This window comes from Psammomys obesus, unplaced genomic scaffold (assembly GCF_907164565.1).
Source record: "Psammomys obesus unplaced genomic scaffold, mPsaObe1.curated_primary_1811, whole genome shotgun sequence".
In the NCBI taxonomy this organism is placed as follows: domain Eukaryota; kingdom Metazoa; phylum Chordata; class Mammalia; order Rodentia; family Muridae; genus Psammomys; species Psammomys obesus.
The window spans coordinates 3,713,924-3,734,907 of NW_026596166.1; the positions used below are offsets into that span (position 1 = coordinate 3,713,924).

Here is a 20,984-nt window from a genome sequence, read left to right on the forward strand (position 1 = left end):
GCTAAAAAAGCCAGGCAGTGAAGCACACCTTTAATCCCAGCACTAGAAAGGCAGAGAAAGGCAGGTGGATCTCTGAGTTCAAGTCCAGCCAAGTCTACATAGTGAGATCCAGGACAGCCAGGACTACACAGTGAAACCCTGTCTTGAAAAACCAAAAGAGAGCAGGGGGAGAGGGAAGGAAGGAAAGAGGTAGGAAAGTAGGAAGAGAGAGAGAGAGAAAGGAAGGAAGGAAGGGAGGGAGGAAAGGAGGGAGAAAGGGAGGAAAGGAGGGAAGGAGGGAGGAGAGAGATATAGATAGAGAACAAAAGCAAGGCTGGCATGAGAAAACTAAAGTATGGCTGCATAGTTTGGGTAAAGGTCATAAAACCAGAAATCTCCTAAAATCAGTAAAATTCAAAGTGCCAAATAAGTACTTTGGATTATAACTTGTTTTCTTCTGGTCCAAAGTCTTGTCCATGCTAGGCATGTACTCTATTCACAGCATTTCATTCTTGGACCCACATAAACTCTTCTGAGAAAACTGAACCTCACTTCCCCAAAACAGATGATGCCCCGTGTTTAAGCAGGTGATGATTTATAAATACTTATATTATTGGTAACAGTTTTTTGTTAGTAATTTTTGGTCACAGTAATATGATAAAAAATAGCAACACAATTCTTTACAGACCTTGAAAGAAAATTCCTCAGCTTCATATGGAAAAACAAAAACAAAAAACCCAGAATAGCTAAAACAATCCTGTACAATAAAAGATCTTCTGGAGGATCTCCATCCCTGATCTCAAGCTGTACTATAGAGCAACAGTAATAAAAACTGCATGATACTGGCAGAGAAACAGTCTGATGGATCAATGGAATCAAACTGAAGACCCAGAAATAAATCCACACACCAACAGACACTTGATTTTTGATGAAGGAGCCAAAACCATGCAATGGAAAAAAAGAAAGCATCTTCAACAAATGGTACTGGTCTAACTGGATATCTGCATGTAGAAAAATGCAAATAGATCCATACTTATCACCCTGCACTAAACTCAAGTCCAAGTAAATCAAAGACCTCTTCATAAAGCTAGACACAATAAAACTACTAGAAGAAAAAGTGGGGAAGAGCCTTGTACTCATTGGCACAGGAGACAACTTCCTGAACAAAACACCAAGAGCTCAGGCTCTAAGATCAACAATTAATAAATGAATATAGGAGCTAGAGAGATAGCTCAGAGGTTAACAGCACCACTGGTCTTCCAAAGGTCCTGAGTTCAATTCCCAGCAACCACATGGTGGCTCACAACCATCTATAATGGGATCTGTCCCTCTTCTGGCATAAAGGTGTACATGCAGGCAGAACAATGCATACATATTAAATCTTTAAAAAATAAATGAAAAAATGAATATCAAAATACTATGCTTTAGAAAAATAATTTCAAACTATTCATATGCATCAGCTCTATATTGACAGCTTCCTAAAATATGGGTTGCATATGTATTAACCCCCAACCCCAATGCTTAGGTACATCATAGAGAGGGGCAGGGGGGAAAAAAGCAAGAACTAGAGGAGGAGGGCTGTGAAATGCTGTCTTCTGTGGCAGCCTGAACTCAGTGAAGCTGTGGCTACCAACACAAAATCAAGTGACTCAGCATTGCAGTATGTGTAGAAAGGAACTGATGTGCTCTTCTCAGATGCCACTCACAGCTGAGAAGCCACTGGAGTTCATTTCTTTAAGAAAATGGAAATCATTTTTCTTCAACGGGTGTAGCCATTTGTAGGTTGCCCATGGATGGCCTCATAGCCATATGCATGCAGTACTAATTAGATTCAATGAGTTTTCAAAACAAAAGAAAACAAAGGTGAGAAGATGATGGGGTAGGAGTTGGGGTGAATACGATCAAGATATACTGTGACAATAACTGAAATCACTGTATTCTAAACAAAGCTCAAAGGGTGAGCAACTACAATTCCCATAGATAGCAGCAGCTTAAAAAAAAGGTTAAAGTCATAGAGTTCAGTTCAAAGAATCAAATTATGAGGGGAAAAAAGCCCACGTACTTCTATTTAATTACTGCATATCTATAGCTATATTTATTAAATGCAACTGTCTACCTGGATCCACTATCTCTAAAGTTGTGTATCTGATGGATTCTTTATAAGCACACCAGATCTGCTTCCCCTAAGCACCATTTCAGCTCTAAGGACAAGAGCTGTCTAAAGAAGGGTGGAAGAGAGAACACAATGAATGCTTGAACAAATTAAAAAGCACAAGAAATCTGAGAGATGGAGTAAGTTAATAAAGACTTAGAGAGAGACAAAGTCAGCAAGGACCCGAGAATAATATCAGCAGCTGGATTTTTCATTTCAGAGCCTGCCTCTACCCACATGTAATACGCATAATAATTCAAAGACTGGAAGAGACAAGAGCTAATAATGAGAACATCTGATTCTCACAAACTTCCAGATAGCAAATTTTTCTGTAAATGTCCAGATCATAAATATTTAGGGTTCCATTGCTATATAACCTAATATTATCCTATGAATTTGTTTTTATTCCCAACTCTCAAACAACTGAAAAACAAAATAAAACAACAACAACAAAAACATTCTTAGCCTGGAAGTCATCAAAAACAAAAATGGATAGAGGACCTGGATTTGTCCCACTGGCCAGTTTGCCATCTCCTATTAAAACCAAGCAAGTTTAAAATAAAAAATAAAAATAACCCCAAAAAAGCTATCTTAGCAAGGCAGTTACTATAAGAATTACTAAAAAGAAGGAAAGCAAAATTAATTAATCACATGAAAGCTATATTTATTTGTGTTTAGGAATTGTGTATTTATCTATAGTTGAACAAAATTATTAAACATTCATCAAAATACATGCTTCAAATACTGATAATCCACTGTGACTACATAAAAAAAAAAACAGACTATTTATAACCCAGGCTTTCTGTACTCGTCTTTATTAAAACCCACATATAAAAACTAAAGCTAGATAAATAGACAGACAGGCATACAGGCACACAGGCAGGCAGATGGACATTATGTTAAAAAAAAAAAAAAACCACAATATAAAATTAAAAAAAAAAAACTAAAGGCAAGTTCAAAATACTCCCTGAAATTTAAAGTTTTATTAAACTGCTCTTGAACTACCATATCCACACGGCCAAACGAAGGCGGAAGAGCACACAGTCCACAACACAACAAGCTTAACAGGTTTTTAAACAGTCAACCTCTTTCCTCCTAATAAGTTGGTGGCCTTGAATACAGTCATAGAAATCACCTAGCTGATTTCTATTGAAACATCTTTGTTGGGGGTAAGAAGTGAACAGAATGTGGACATAAAGAGGAAATGGAATTTTTCTTTGCAGTAGAGATTTCCAGCTGATTCTATAAATAAGTAGAAATTGCTGGAGCCCATACTTCACAATGTATAACTCCAAATACAGACTTCCCGACTTACTATAGCAAGACCATCTAAAGGAGCCTCTAAAATATACTCTAATCCAAAGAACAGGGGGTATATTAGGGTAAGGGTGTGCTCATGGCAAATGCTTATTTGCTATTGTGAGATACATCCTCTTAAGTGTCAAGTCGGTCAAGTTCACTGTTAGTGTTGTCCGTGTCAAATGTATCTTACTGATTTTCTGTCTGCTTAATCTATTACTATAAGAGGAGTAATGAAGTTTTCAGCTATCATAGCAGATTCATCTACTTCTTCTACTTCAAATATTTTGCATCATGTATCAGATACTGTTGTCAGGTACAGACATGTTAAAGCTCTGTATGTCTTAATATAATTACTTCTTTATCATTTTGCAATGTTCTTTCACCTCTGTTAAATTTGTTTATTGATTAATTGGGAGTTAAGTCTGATATGGAAAAAAAAAAAAAAAAAAGCTCAGGCAGTGGTGGTGCACTTTTTTAAACCCAGCATCAGGAGGCAGAGGGAGGCAGATCTCTGTCAGTTCCAGGCAGGCCTGGTCTACAAGCGTGAGTTCTAGGACATCCAGAGCTAAAACAGAGAAACCCTGTCTCAAAAAAGCAAAAAATAAATAAAGTTAAGAAAAAAAAAAAAAAGCCCATTATAGGACATGATCTGGCCTGCTAGATCCATAGATGCATACAAACAAAAAAACAATGAGTGGTGGAGGAGTGTTGACTATTTTTCTGTAATACAGTTTTCCCTGCCATTTCTACTATAGCAAATGTTAGGACAATCAAGATTCTAGGGATAAAAGGAGAACCAAACATAAGTTCTTACATCATTTCCTGTAACTCAGCATCCAGTAAATGAAATACAGCACAAAGACCTTTAGAAAATCTCTACTATGAAAACAATTATAAACAAGTTACTGTGTCTCTTTGCTGATAGACTTAGCACTATAAAATATTTATATGGCTTTTGTAAAAATGGATTATTACATACAAACTAATTTAAGCTTGCTTTCTCAAAAATGGTTTTGCTCATTTCTATGTTAGGTCGAGTGTCAAATCTAATTGTGACAAGAGACTAATAATCAACACTAAAAATTTCTATAGACATGGTTCATAGAATACAAGTATCTGTTACCAAGTTCAATGTCCTAAGTTCCATCCCCAGTTCTATTCCCACATGGTGGGAAGAGAGAACCAATTCCCACAAACTGTCCTCTCAACCTTCACATGAAAGCACTGGCATATCCATGCCCCCCCACATATACACATATGTACATATATATATATATATATATATATATATATATATATATATATATATACACACACACACACATATATATATGTGCACAAAAAAAAAAATTTATAAATCCAGGAAACAAAGAAAGGACTGAAGGGGTAGTAAAACATAAAAACAGAAAGTGAAAAGAATTCAGTGGGAGAAAGGGTTTCAATGAAGAGGGAAGTGAGCAGAGCTGGGTATTAGCACAGGATTAATCAGGATAAAAGAAGTATAAAATGACCATACGGAAAGAAAGATATGCTCACACATCCTATAGGAACTTGAGTATATGAGAGTTAATCAACTGCCCTCTAACAGGATATAAGTCTCATGGGAGGGGGCAACAGGGAATGGACTGTAACCTGCCTGACATTCCCGGTTTGTAGAGGCAATTGACCCATGGAGGGTATTTTTGTTGAAATCTGGGAAGTGTATTCCTGATAGCAGCAAACTGCCTTCTAAATACTTATGCATATACCCAGAGATAAAAGCAGCTCCCAGACTTAATCAGAGAAGTCTCTCCTAGTAAATGATGATGAATGTAGAGATTCTGCCTAAGATGCAGAGAATAAGCAAAGGTTGTATGCTAGGCCTTAAACATGCCACTTATATAGCACTCTGTGAGGCTCAGATAACACTGCAGAATAGGATCAAGAAGAGGTCTGAAGGGCTTTAAAATGCATTCTCTAGACTCAACATAACCAATGTAATCATTAACTCAGAACAACTGCAGTTACCCGAACTGGGTCCCCTCAAAATGGCCATATCAACAATCAGTTCAGGAAAGGGAAAGTGAACTCCTGCTTACTGATAGAGTCTGGAGAGGGGGAATCCTTGTCGTTAGTTGTGTATCCACCATGCTCCAACAGGCAATTCTAAACCCCATAGTCACACAGATGGCCCTGGCTAGTCTTATAAATGGACGGAAACATGAGAGTGGCATTTGTGGCGATGCAGATAGGTGGACAAGGGTGGTAGGGATATGGGGTGCAGGGTCACTATGTATGGCATACACGTTCAAAATTGTAAAAACAAAACAAAACAAAACAGTAAATTATTATTTTTTAAAAGCAAAGGAAAAACAGCCCAGAAATGACACACTTCCCACAAAGGAAAGTCTGTAGACTTCACAGCCTTTTTAATGGCAATGTCTGACATATGACATGTGCAAAAAGGTACTCACTAATAAAAAAAAGTCAACAGAAGTAAATTAAAAAGTGATCTAATAACTGAAATGAGCAAAAGTCACAGTTATACTAGGATAATTATTGAAAGAAATTATAAAATTGTGGACATTTTTGTTAGTTATTATTTTGTGTATGCGTGTTTCACCTACATGTATGCCTGGTGTCCAGAGAGGCTATGAGAGGGCATAGGATTCCCTGAAACTAGCGTTACAGAAGTCTGCAAGCCACCATGTAGGGGCTTGATGGTGAATCTGGACCCTCTGGAAGAAGAGACAATATCTTACCCACTAATCCATCTCTCCAGCCCCAAAAACAGACTTTTAAAAATAAAAATCTCCAAAAAAATTTGAAATTTTCAAAGAAATAAACTTGATATTGTAAGAATCAAAATATCAATCAACTCTATCAGAATTTTAACAGCAGGATTCAAAGATAAGCTGGAAGATAGTTCAGTAGAAAATATACAAAATAAAACAGCAAAGAGAAATGAGATTAGGAAAGATGCATAAAAGGCATGTAACATTGTAAAAAGAAGTTTAATAATACATGCCCTTTCAGTTCTAGAAGAAATGAGGAAGAATAGCTCAGGAGCCATATTTGAATTTCTAAAATTGATCTTTAAAGACATCAACTCCCGTATTTAAGAAGTTCAGCTAGCAAACTTAAAGCTAGATAAAAGCAAATCAAGGTGTACGTAGGCACATCACACTGAACTGATTTACATCAAAAACAAAAAGAAAAATGTAAATGCCGCCAAAGAAAAGATTCACTGTAGTAACTGAAGAATTCTCAATAAAGTGTAATAATAGTTAGAAATCTTGATTGAAATAAACTCACAAAAATGTTCTCAGGCAGGGAAGTCTCTGCCCTTAGGAAAATAAGACATTCTAGTTCCACAAGGAATAATAAAACAATATTGCATAAATATGACATATATAGAATGTTATTAGAAATTACTGCCAATCAAATTTCTATACTTTTTTAAAAAAAAATATCTTCCAAATTAAAACTTTAAGAAATAAAAAATTCTGAACTGGGCAGTGGTGGTGCACACCTTTAATTCCAGCAGTTGGGAAGCAGAGGCAGGTGGATCTCTGTGAGTTCAAGGCCAGCCTGGTCTACAAAGCAAGTTCCAGAAGAGCCAAGGCTACATAAAGAAACCCTGTACCCTGTCTCAAAAAAAAAAAAAAAAAAAACCTAACTAAATAAATAAATAGAAAATTAAAAAATCTGATATCATTGTATGCACCGCTCATCCATTAATGCACAGTGACTTTTTACTACTTAGAATAAGGCTGCTATGACCATGTATGTAATGGAATTCCCGTTTCCAGTTCTTTGAGGAACATACCCAGAAACCACTCCCTGGTAAAAAAAAAATTGAGAATTACAAGATTTTTTTTTTTTTTTTAGGACTTCAGAGCAATACAAAAATTCTAAAGCTAAGTGATAATGAAGAACATAGTTTTATTATATGTGTGACGTACATGTGTGTGAAGCTGATACAGCAGGTGCATATATGTGGTAGACACCAGGTGTCTATTCCCCAGCCCTTATTCCCTTGAGACAGGTTCTCCCACTAAACCATTCTATTTTGGCTAGCTTGTTTTCTCGGGGAGCTTTTGTGATCCTCCTGTCTCTGTCACACAATTCTGAAGTAACACACCCCATACAGCCTTGAAAAAATTTACGGGTGCAGGAGATTCAAACTCAGGTCCTTATGCTTCTCAGTAAACACTCTTCAAAAAGAACCTAAGCCATCTCTCCAGCTTCAAAAGAATATATTTTGTAAAGTCTAAGATAACCATTAAAAGTTGGTATCATGGGGCTGGAAAGATGGCTCAGTGGTTCAGAGAGGTGGCTGCTTCTCCAGGGGATTTGGGGTTTGATTCCTGGCAGCCTATGGCAACTCATAACCACCCATAATGTCAGCTTCAGAGGATATAACACCTTCTTCCGGCCAAGGCCAGGCTTACATGTGGTGTACAGACGTACATGTAGTCAAAACACACATATGCATAAAATTATCTTTTTAAAGGTTGATATAACTAACGGTGAAAGAACAGAATAATAAAAGACTACATAATCCAAAAGACAAAAAGAGGAAATGAGATGAACAGGGAAGAAATTTAGCAAGGTAAAAGACATAAACCTGGTAAGCGTATTAAATATATAAATGGCTAAAAACAGTTCAGTAAGATAGAGGGTGTATGTATCTAGGAGGGGATGATGCAACACTATCCTATTTAAAAGAAACATTTTGAATATTTAAATTTGTGTCTAAATATAAGGGCATACCATTAAAGGTTTAAAACACTAACCAAACACATGCACACACTAACCAAAAGAAATCTCATATAAGAAATATTAATATTAAATAAATTAGCTGACAAGGTTTTGCTAAAAATAAGAAACCTGTGATAAGGGGTTAAATCACAGAAAACAAGACAGTCCTGGGTTTAGTATTCTCAACAAATTAAACAGCAGATGAAAGAAAAAATTAGAACTGAAAGAAGATAGTTAACTATACCTTTTTTAAGACAGCAAAACAAGCATTTAAATATTTTACATCTGCATAAACCCCGAAAATCTGATGAGCATAATCAACTAACCTAACATGCAACATACTATAGAAGATGAGGGCCCATTAACAGCAGACCACACTTTTTCCTAAGCACTCACCAACAAAAGTCACCTACTAAGCCAAAAAATAACATTCAAACTACAATACAGAATATAAGTTTATTGGTTGGAAAATAAGCAAAAACGAAAACAAACTCAGAAAGATAAATAACACAGCCCAATGTACAAATTAAGAAAAATACTATATAACTATGACACGGTGCTAGCAGAGCACAATGAAGACTTCAGAATATTTTTGTTGGATGATGGTGAAAGGACAACACTGTCAGAAATTGTGGGACACTAATTTAAAGTGAGGCTCTCCAGGTATATACAGGTTGGACACCTCTAACCCAAAATGTGAAATCCAAATTATTCCAGAAGCTAACACTTTTCAAAGCTTTATCAGAGCGCTCAAAGTTTCAGGTTTCAAAGCATTTAAGATCAAGATTTCAGATATTCTTAGATCAAGATTCAACTGGTAAAGCTGATGAAAATAAGTCCAAAATCTGAAACACGTTCTGGTCCCAGGCATTGCAAATAAGGGACGTTCAATCTATATTAGAAAAGAAGAACCTTTTAAAAATCAGTGATAAAACTTGCTAAGAAAGCCAAGAACAGCAAAATAAATTCCAAAGAAAACATAAAAAAGAAAATTATCAAACTAAGGGTGGAAATCAATAAAACAGAAAGCAATTATATAACAGAGAAAATACAGAACATAAAAATGCACAACTGAGAGTCTGCTATAACCACATCTGAACCTGGAGAGAGGACAGAACGGGCAGATCCTGGCCAGACATGGAAATCACTTTGGACGCATAGCCAGGCTCAGAGATGCTTGCAGCCATAACCTCACAATTAGAGAAATAGCCTGAGGCCAGCCTAATTTTTAACAAATCAAGAAGAAGTGGTTGTTTTAAGCTGTGATATTACTTCGTTACACTATATTGCATTACAATGTATTATATGTAATATACATACATGTAAATTTTGTTTATACATATTTGTATATTTAAAACCCCAATGTTTAAAAAACAATAATAAATAACTGTTTTTTAAAAAAATTCAATAAGGCTGGATAGATGGCTCAGTAAAAGCTGAGCTCAAGTCCTAACACACATATAAAAAGCCATGCCAGGTATGGTCCCTCAGGAGCCTGTAACTCTAGTGGTAGAGACAGAAACATCCCCTGGGCCTGCTACTCACTAGCCTGGGCTCCATAGTCATTGAGGGACCCTGTCCCAGAGCAAGAGATCCTCCCCTGGCTCCGACACATCTCCACAGCCACATGCCCTTCAAACAGCAAACATATGCACACATACACCTTCCTCTACGGACCCACCCCACCCCTCAACACACATACACCAAAAGGAAACTGGCAAGTAATGTTCAATACCCTTCATCACAGAAGTAAACATTGAAACTTCGATGAGATGATTCTACATACCAGTTATGTTGACACAAAAATTACTGCCAGTAGCAAGTACTACCTAGGATGTGGGGAATTAGAAAAGTACTGTTTAATAAGTCAGAGGGATGGTAAATACACATGTTCATGTGTGTGCGTGCCTGTAGAGGCCAGAGGGCAGTATCAGATGCCTTCTTCCATCACTCTAGCCATAGTGAACCTAGAGCTCCTAAATTCTACTAGGCTGGCCGGCCAATAAGCTCCAGAGAGCCACCTGATTCTATGCTCCATCCCCAGTGCTGGGTTCATACTGCTATACCCACCTTTTACATGGGGACCTAAACTCAAGTCCACATGCCTGTCAGGCCATAACTTTCCTAAGTGAACAATCTCCCCAGCCCCACCAGCAGCAGCTTCTTAGGAAGATAAATATACGCTTAACCCAGCAATCCCATGCCCAAGTATTTAAACAAAACAACAACAAAACAAAACAAAAAACCTAAAACTATGTCCACACAGAAACTTACAGGGCAAAGATTAATATTGATTTTATTTGCAATTAGTAAAAGGCAGTAACTATCCAATAACCTTCAATAGATAAAAAAATTTTTTTTTTCAAAAACTAAAACCCCAAACTGTGATACATTTAACAACTCACCACTAAAAAAAAAATAAAATAAAATAAAAACATTTACTTGGTAATAAAAATATGCACAAAACACTGATGAATCTCAAATATATTATGCCAAATAAAAGATGCCAGACCAAAAGGCTGCATGCTGTCCTCTGAAAGACTCTACAAAGCAGAAGATCAAAGCAGCTGGAGACTCACAGCCAAACTTTGGGCAGAGTACAGGGAGTCTTTTAGAAAAGTGGGGGTATAGAAAGACCAGAGGGGACAGGAGCTCCACAAGAAGACCAACAGAGCCAACAAATCTGGGCCCAGGGGGACCTGCAGAAACTGATACACCAACCAAGTACCTTGCTCTGAGAGGACCTAGGACCCCTACCCAAATATAGCCAATGAGCAGCTCGGTCTCTGTGCGGGTTCCCTAGTAAACGGAGCAGCGGCTGGGCTGCTGTCTTCCGACATGGACTCTGTTGCATACTCTAAATCACTTCCCCTGGGTGAGGAGGCCTTCCCAGGACACAAAGGATGAGGATGCAGGCAGTCCTGATGAAATGTTAGGGGAAGAGGGCTCTCCCTTCTGAGGACTAGGAGAGGGGGAGAAAAGGGAAGAGGGAGGAAGGCTGGGACCAGCAGGAGATTAAGATCTGATTCCAAGGTAAAGTAAATAAATTTAAATAAATAAATAAATAAATAAATAAATGCCAACAATGGCAAAGCAGGGGAAATAAGACTGCATACCGCATGATTTCATTTATGACACTCAAGAAAAGAAAAACATACTGGACAGCCAACAGATAAACAGGAGCCACAGTTGGGAGGAAAGAACAACTTAACTAAAAGAAGCAACAGAATTCTGGGAAGAGGTCAGGCTCTGCTATAGCTTGGTGGTGACGACTGCATAATTGTGGCCACTTACCAAAACATAATAAATTTTACTGTAAGAAAATTATTGATCAACAAACCATACATCTATCCCCCAACAGCACCACTCCTACACACTGTGCTTGTACATTTATATCCTTCAAAGGAGATAGTTTACAATTTTCCTCTGAATTTCTCAATATAAAAAATAAAAAAACCCTGCAAATTGTAGTTGAAGTTGTAGTTGAAAGGTTAGCTAACTGCTTTTAAAATTATTGTCCTGAACCTTTAAAACTGTCATTTCAGGCTTTTGATTTATTTTCCAACTCCAATTTATATGCCATTATCTAAAAAATATTATCTACTTTTACATTTATCTGAATTAATACTCTACCTTCTAGCTTATGAATATATGTCTTATTATAAAAAATAGACATCAAACTAAGTACAAAATGGTCGCTGAATTATAATAAGGAAAAAAAATCTCAATGCTAACAGATGCCTCTATCGTTTGTGACCTAGCTTTACAATGAAATCTTCATGGATTGTGTACAAATAGCCCTACCAGCAGAGTCAACAGAAGAGCCCAGGAGACTTGCTTCCTAATGAGAGAAAACAACCACATATTTATTTTACTGAGTTCATGTGCCTATTTATAAAAATGACGTACTCATCTGTTGAGTCTGTTTCTAGATTACATTTACATTTATTAAATGTGTCAGCTCTTAAAAGTTGTTTCTCATTTGAATGCAGTTGTTAGGAGTTTAATTTCAGATAAAGATAAAGAAAGTAGCTTACGAGCCCCTGTGAAGCACTGGAGAGATGGCTTAGCACTTAAGGGCAGCTACTGATATAGCCTTTGAGTTCAGTTCCCAGCAAAGACATCAGACTGCTCACAACTGCCTGTACCTCCAGCTCAAGAAATCAGATGCTCTCTTCTGGTAATGGTCCTCACAAGCACAAATCTACAACAGAGATACATACATATACACACAATTTTAAAATAATAAAAATTAATATTGAAAGGGAATCTGATTATTTTTCTGAAGAGCAACCTGTATTAATAAAAAGTTTTCCTTCACACAACAAAAGCAAGACTATGCAGTAAGAAAAAAGAAAACAGAAACATCAGTACTAAAGATGGAAGGAGGAAAATCAGGGGAAGATAGAAAGACCTGGAGGGGACAGGAGTTCCACAAGGAGAATAACAGAACCAAAAAATCTGGGCACAGGGGTCTTTTCTGTGACTGATACTCCAACCAAGGACCATGCATGGAGATAACCTAGAATCCCTGCACAGATGTAGCCCATGGCAGCTCAGTGTCTAAGACGGTTCCCTAGTAAGGGGATAAGGGGCTGTCTCTGACACACCTCCCCCTGAGGCGGGAGCATCCTTGCCAGTCCACAGAGGAAGACAAAGACAAGACCTGATAGACTAGGGTCAGACAGAAGGGGAGGAAGACCTCTGCTATCATTAGACAGGGGGAGGGGCATAGGAGAAGAAGAGGGAAGGAGGGTGGGGTTGGGAGGGGTTGGAAAGGGGACTACAGCTAGGATATAAAGTGAATAAACTGTAATTAATATAAAAAATAAAATTTAAAAAAAGATGGAAGAAGAAGAAAATTCTGTGATTAGTAGGAGTCTAAATTGTAAAAGGAAGAAAATCTTCTCTGGAAGAGAAGTATCTCCTCAGACTTTTAATTGAGATTTTCTGGGTCACTGCTTTTTCTGTTTTCAGCTTAGGAAAATAAGAGTTCAGGCCGCAGGGTTATACTGACAGAATTCAAAAAGAGTTCTACCATTTGTTAAAAGTATAATCTTGGACAAATTAAATTACTTAACAACCTTATGATTCTGCATCTGTAAAATGATTGAAAACACGACTAGAATCTCATAAAGATATCTTGAAATTCAGTGAAATAATCTATTTTTGGCACAGTACCTGAGATATGACAAATTCCCAATAAATGATAGCTATGCCTAAGTTATTATTAGCAATGTCTAAATTATCAATCTTTGTATCTCATCAAGAATAATGAGTTACATATAAACTTCTATTCAAAGATCACTGCTTCCATAACCTTCTCTGATGAACCTCATCCAATTTCTTGCCCTTGACCACTTAGTTCCCTCCAGAACAATAGTATCATGACAAATACCACCATTACAACTCATGACAAGGATGTGGCTATATTTGTTTTTTATAAAAATGCTAACATCCAACAGGACATGAAGAAAACAAAGTTAAAACTGATGAAGAAAAAATTTCCCAAATACACTATGTGAAACATCGGAGTTCTCAAAGCAGCGTGAAATGCAATTGGGTGCAAATGGCAGGATGGGAAAACCAGGAGGTGTCCTCTCCAATGCTCTTCTCCCCAGTCATAAATTATGTTCCTCAAAAAGTAAAGTATCTTCTGCTCTTTTTTCATCACCACTTGCTTGTAGCACTAGTTACAACCTCTAACACAAAAGTTTTCATCTTTTCATTTCTAGCCCCACAGCTTTTTAAAGGGACAACAGGCACTGTGCACATGGTCATTCTCAGGTGTGAAGTAAGAGAGTCTGTCAGTCAACCTGTAAACTCAGTATTTGTGAGTTACAGTTATCTGTAAGTAGGTATCACTGTTTATGTTTTCCATGTAAATAGGAGACTTTGGATTTCCAAACAACTGATGTCTTTGAACAGCTGTCACAATTTTTAGTAGACTAGAAGTAATGATATTACCCACATTCCAGATGCACTGTTTTATTTAACAATAAATTTTTGCTTTTCACCTTAAGAATTTTGACTAAGTCTTTCAAAAATTATTTTGTTGTAGTCCATAAAATAAAAAAAAATAATGTAACTAATTCAAATCACATAAAGTTTGTGTTCAATATAGTCTAAGTTGTAAATGAAACATAAGCATAGAAGTACCACAACTTTTATGTGTTAATTCGTATGTAAAATAAGACTTGCAATTATGGAGACCTTATCTACATTGACTATATAGATGTATCATGGTACTTTTAAAAAGCCTGCTAAAATACTTAAATTTTTGCAATATAATTCATAGAAATGCTATTTTTCAACCCTGGAATGAGGCCCTATACCTACAAGGCAAGCACAATATATCATCAAAGCCTTCAGTATTTCAAACCTACCGGAGAGATTCAGCCATTCTCCTCAAGTCTTCATTTTGTTGTTTCAAGCGTTCCAGCTTTGCAAGAATCTTGGAGAGTTCTCTGCTAGAGTGATCAGGGTGGTCATTATCTCGAACCAAATGACCACCTATATAAAACAACAAGGTCCCCCAGGCAAAAAGAATGAGCATAATCCAACGCCAGGAACCAGTCCATGGCCGCATTTTCAGAGTTTCAACTCTGTCCGTCCGGTCTTCCTGGAGCTCAAAGAACTGGAAACATCGTACCCTGTCTTCTAGTTAGCCACAAAGGAAAATGGGTTTCTGTTGTTTCAGCACATGATGCTTCAGACAAACTAGTCTCTCTGGTAATCCTATGGTGACTCTTGCAAAGAGATCTTCCTGGTGATGAAAGTAGAAGGCTTTACTGTTCTGTGCTTCATGGATTCTACATGCTGTGGAAAGAATAAGAGAAGTATTTAAGTTGTTTAAGATATGTAGAATAACATCAATTGACACTCACGGAGGTCCAGAAAACCCCATGGTATTCCTTACCAAAGAAGCTGAAAGGCAATTTAGCTACCCAGTAACAGGTAAAATAGAAACTTTAAATTTGTACATGAAGTCAACCACACACATTATGATTCTACCAGAAGGCAAATTAGTTCACTACAAGTGGAAGTCTAAAAGCCATTAAAACTATTCTTTATTGGACTGTTCTGTAGTAAGTCTTACATAGGAATTAAAAGACTCTATCTCTGATTAATAAAAAAAAAATCAATTCAACTATGTATTTCAGGCTAATGTGTTCATTATCTAAACAAAAAATCTAAACAAAAACAAGTTCTCGGTATGAGTAAATTCATTGCTACAAATCCTCATATCTCTCCATCTCAATACTTTGCCATCATTTCACTATTTAACTTGCAAATTGTCACTTTTAGGATAAATGGACTTGAACATTAGAGAAACAAAGGTTATCATAGCTGTCAACCAGTTAGCAATCACACCAAACATCAAAAGCAAAGTTTCAAATAAATCAAGCCAGACCACTATTTTTTTCAAATATATTCAAAAATATTAATAATTACTGGGGGATGTGACATAAGTATATTATATACATGAATAAATATGTCACAATGAGACACAATTTTGTATTAATATGAACTAATAAAAAATTCCAAAATTACGAAAGAAGGATAATACCAGTTAGACCCTTAGGTGATTATGAATTATAAACTCCAAGTGTTCATCCTTTATCAGTTTTAATTATGTGTTTTGTTTGTCATTTCTCAATCACTGTACTTAGAATTGTCTTATAAAATTATTTTCAGCCAAAGAACATGAAAAATATAACAAAGTGACTGGGCAACTCTAACGCTATGGGAGAAAAATCATATATCCAGGAACAAAATTATATACTTCCTGTAATGGGAGGGTAGTGATTTTTAAAAAAAGTTTATATATACAAGATTATGTATATAAAGAACATGACCATGATTAAATCATCAAGAGATTAAATAGAAAAGCTGAAGAGAGTCCAAAAAACTCAAAGAGCAAGTCTATTTATTTATATACTTCTGAACCTCAAATTTTTTAAATCGAGTTTAAATGACCAAAAATTCAAAGAAAAGAAATTCTCTCAAACGAATGTCTTAGAGGGATGGACAAGAAGGTGGCGCCAGGAGAACACTGTGTCTAAGGAGCAGGACAACATTTTCGTTCAGCAACCAAGAGACTGAACTCTGGGCCCTAAAACAACAGTGATCGTGTTTCTCAGGCGAGAGGAAACTCCCACGTGTGGGAATCAGTCGGGTCCACTCTCAGGTCACCCAACCAGAACCTGGAAGAGATCCCGGGTCTCGCAGGCACTAGGTCGCAGGACCAGAGCCACACGCCTGCGTGTCCTGATCACCTTCCAGGCTGAACAGTGGGCACAAAAACACCAGAGAATGGGAGTCTCAATCGCGAGAAAAACCCACAGGGAAGGAAGGAAACGGGACTGACCTAGGATCACCCAGTCTTTCCCTGGAAAAGGTCTTGCAGAGGGTGCTAGCCTCCAGTACTTGACTGGGCTCCAGCACAGACTCTCCACCACAGACAGGTGCCCCAGGGCACCAGCGACTTGGAGTCCCTGTCAGGAGAAATCCCCACAGTGAACGAAGAAAACAGGGACGAACTTAGGCCACCCAGTATATCCCTGGAAAAGGTCCCGCAGACCAGCCCAACCCAGGGACCTGCTAACCTGCTGCTACTAGGAGAGCAGTACTCACCTGCCACAGATTACCGCTTGGGTACTAGGGCACAGAGCTACAACCTCAGACCTACAGAAGCCTGGGATCCAAGAGATCAACCCCTAGATACTGCTCCAAGGGGCAACCAGTTATCCCTAACAAAACTAACCAAACCACAGGACACCCAGGTTACAGCAGGAGCTCACTAAATTTACAACAAGAAACCCAGAAGCAGGGCAGCTGTCTCCAGACTTCTCCAGGTGAGAAGAGAGTCCTCTCGATTAACAAGGACCACAGTTACCACTCAGGTCTGTATGCTTGAGGTGAGCTGTGGCAACTCCTGAAAAACACCGGCCATTCAGTGACCATACCCAAAAAGCTGAGGAGGCTTCCTTCAGGAAAAACCATCTTCCTGCCAAACGGATTCTCTCCACCACAGGATTCCAGGAACCACCAAAAACTAACACCCAACACCTAAGATAGCCCAATGGGTAGAGGCCAGCATAAAAACTTAACCAACAAAAGAAAGCAATATTATATCTCCAGAATCCAGTTATACAGGGGCAAGTAGCCCTGGACACCCCAGCATAACTGAAATTCGAGAAGATGACCTAACATCTATGCTCATGAAGAGGATAACAGAGGAAACAAATAAAATGTGTAAGAACATAGAGGAAGATAAAAAACAAACAGATTATGGCCATCCGTAAAGAAATATAGGAAGTTGCAGCCAAAGAGTTTGTGGCCTTTAGAGAGGACACAACTTAAATCACTGAAAGAAATAAAAGAAACAGAGGATTGTTCAAACCAACAGCTGAAGGAATTGAAAGAAAAACAGGAAAATACAGTCAGACAGGTGAAGGAAATCAACAAAACAGCTCAATATCTGAAGATAGAATTGGAAAAATTAAAAAAAAAACACACAAATGGAGGAAATTGTGTAGTGAAAGAACTTAGGGAAGAAAACAGGAACTACAGAGGTAAGCATAACCAATAGACTACAAGAGATGGAAGTAAGAATCGCAGGTATGGAAGATACAATGGAAGAAATAGATATATCTGTCAAAGAAAGTGTTAAATCTAAAAAATTCCTGACACAGACCATACAAGAAATTCAAGACAACGTAAAATAGGAATAGAGGAAAAAGAAGATTCCCTCCTCCAAGGCCCAGAAAATATTTTCAACAAAATCATTCAAGAAAATTTCACCAACTTAAAGAAGAGGTCAATAAGAATACAAGAGGCCTACAGAACACCCAATAAATTAGACCAGAAAAGAAAATCCTCCCGCCACATAATAATCATAACAGTAAGTATACAGAACAAAGAAAAAAATATTAAAAGCTGCAAGGGAAAAAGGCCAAGTAACATATAATGGCAAACCCATTAGAATCACACCTGACTTCTCAACAGAGACTATGAAATCCAGAAGGGCCTGGATGGATATCATACAGACCCTAAGAAAACAGCCCAGACTACTATACCCAGCAAAACTCTCAAGTCCTCATATACAGAGAAAACAAGATATTCAATGACAAGAACAAATTTCAACAATACCTACACACAAATTCAGCGTTACAGAAGACACTAGAAGGAAAAATACAACCCAAGAAAACTAGCTACTTTCAAGAAAACATAGGAAATAATTAATCTCACTACAGTAAAACAAAAAGCAACCAAGCACACAAACTTATGACCACAGTCAACATCAAAATCAAACAATCTAACAGCCACTGGTCATTAATCTCTCTCAACATCAATGGACTCAACTCTTAAGTAAAAAGACACAGATTAACAGAATGGATACGTAAACAAAACCCAGCAATCTGTTGCATACAAGAAACACACCTAAGGCACAAAGATCAACATTACCTGAGGGTAAAAGTTGGAAGACGGCTTTCCAAGCAAATGGACCCAAGAAGCAAGCAGGAGTGATAAAATAGACTTTCAACCAAAATTAATCAAAAGAGATGGGGAAGGACACTTCATACTCATCAAGGGGAAATTCCACCAGGAGGACATCACAATCCTGAACATCTATGCCCCAAATACAAGGGCACCCACATTTGTAAAAGAAACATTGATAAAACTTAAACCACACATAGATCCCCACACATTAATAGTGGGAGACTTCAACACCCCACTCTCAACAAAGGACAGATCAACAAAACAGAAATTAAACAAAGAAACAATATCTCTGACAGAGGTCATGAATCAAATGGACCTCACAGACATTTACAGAACCTTACACCTAAACACAAAAGAATTTACGTTGTTCTCAGCACCTCATGGAACCTTCTCCAAAATAGACCATATGGTTGGTCACAAAGCAAGCCTCAACAGATACTAGAAGATTGAAATAAGTCTTTGTATCCTATCTGATCACCATGGAATAAAGCTGGACCTCAACAACAACAGAAATAGCAAAAAGCCTAAAAACACGTGGAAACTAAACAACTTGCTACTAAATGACAGCTGGGTCAGGGAAGAAATAAAGAAAAAAATTAAAGTCTTCCTAGAATTCAATGAAAATGAAGGAACAACATACCCAAACTTGTGGGACACAATGAAAGCAGTGCTAAGAGGAAAGTTCATAGCACTAAGTGCCTTCAAGAAGAAATTCGAGACAGTTCATTCAAGCAACTTAATGGCTCACCTAAAAACCCTAGAAAAATAAGAAGCAGACACACCAAAAAGGAGTAGACTGCTGGAAATAATCAAACTCAGGGCTGAAATCAATCAATTAGAAACAAATAAAACAATTCAAAGAATCAATGAAACCAAGAGATGGTTCTTTGAGAAAGTCAACAAGATCGACAAACCCTTAGCCAAGCTAACTACAAGGCAGAGAGACACCATCCAAATCAACAAAATCAGAAATGAAAAGGGGGACATAACGACAGACACTGTGGAAATCCAAATGATCATTAGGACTTACTTCAAAAGTCTATATGCCACAAAATTTGAAAATCTAAATGAAATGGACAATTTCCCTGATCGATTCTACTAACCAAAGCTGAATCAAGACCAGGTAAATCAATTAAATAGTCCTGTCTCCCCTAAGGAAAAAGAAGCAGTCATTGAAAGTCTCCCATTCAAAAAAAGCCCAGGACCAGATGGTTTCAGCGCAGAATTCTATCAGACCTTCAAAGAAGAGCTAACTCCAATTCTCTTCAAACTATTCCACAAAATAGAAACAGAACTACCAAACTCATTCTATGAAGGCACAGTCACCTTGGTACCTAAACCTCACAAAGAAAGAGAATTTCAGGCCAATCTTCCTTATGAACATTGATGCAAAAATACTCAACAAAATACTTGCAAACCAAATACAAGAACACATCAAAGATATCATCCACTATGACCAAGCAGGCTTCATCCCAGGTATGCAGGGGTGGTTCAATATACGGAAATCCATCAATGTGATCCACCATATTAACAAACTGAATGAACAAAAACCATATAATAATCTCCTTAAATGCTGAAAAAGCATTTGACAAAATCCACCATCCATTCATGTTTAAAGTATTGGAGAGATCAGGGATAGAAGGCACATATCTAAACATAGTAAAGGCGATATACTGTAAGCCTATAGCCAACATCAAACTAAACAGAGAGGAACTTAAAGCAATCCCACAGAAATCAGGGACAAGGCAAGGCTGCCCACTCTCTCCATGCCTCTTCAACATAGTTCTGGAAGTCCTTGCTAGAGCAATAAGATAGTTGAAGGAGATCAAGGGGATACAAATTGGAAAGGAAGAAGTCAAATTATCACTATTTGCAGATGATATGATAGTATACATGAGTGACCCAAAAAATTCTACCAGGGAAATCCTACAGCTAATAAACACCTTCAGCAAAGTGGCCGGATACAAAATTAACTCAAAAAAATCAGTAGCTGTATACAAAAGACAAAATCCTGTATACAAAAGACAAAAGGGCTGAGAAAGAAATTAGGGAAACAACATCCTTTACAATAGCCACAAATGACATAAAGTACCTTGGTGTAACCCTAACCAAGCAAGTCAAAGACTTGTATGAAAAAAATTTCAAGTCTCTGAATGAGGAATTAGTAGAAGATATCAGAAGATGGAAAGACCTCCAATACTCATGGCTTGGCAGGATTAACATAGTAAAAATGGCCATCTTACCAAAAGCAATCTACAGATTCAATGCAAAATCAAATTGCCAAAACAATTCTTTATAGATC

General features: G+C 37.4%; 1 protein-coding gene across 3 annotated transcripts in view; it reads right to left on the minus strand.

Moving 5' to 3' along the window:
• Positions 1-20,984, minus strand: part of Fut8 (fucosyltransferase 8) — a 230,500-nt gene that overhangs the window by 117,696 nt on the left and 91,820 nt on the right. For all 3 annotated transcript variants that reach the window (XM_055595342.1, XM_055595341.1, XM_055595343.1), the window contains one exon: positions 14,563-14,995. In XM_055595342.1, the coding sequence (XP_055451317.1) occupies positions 14,563-14,765 (203 nt within the window). In that variant the 5' untranslated portion in view covers positions 14,766-14,995. The remainder of the gene's footprint in view (positions 1-14,562; positions 14,996-20,984) is intronic.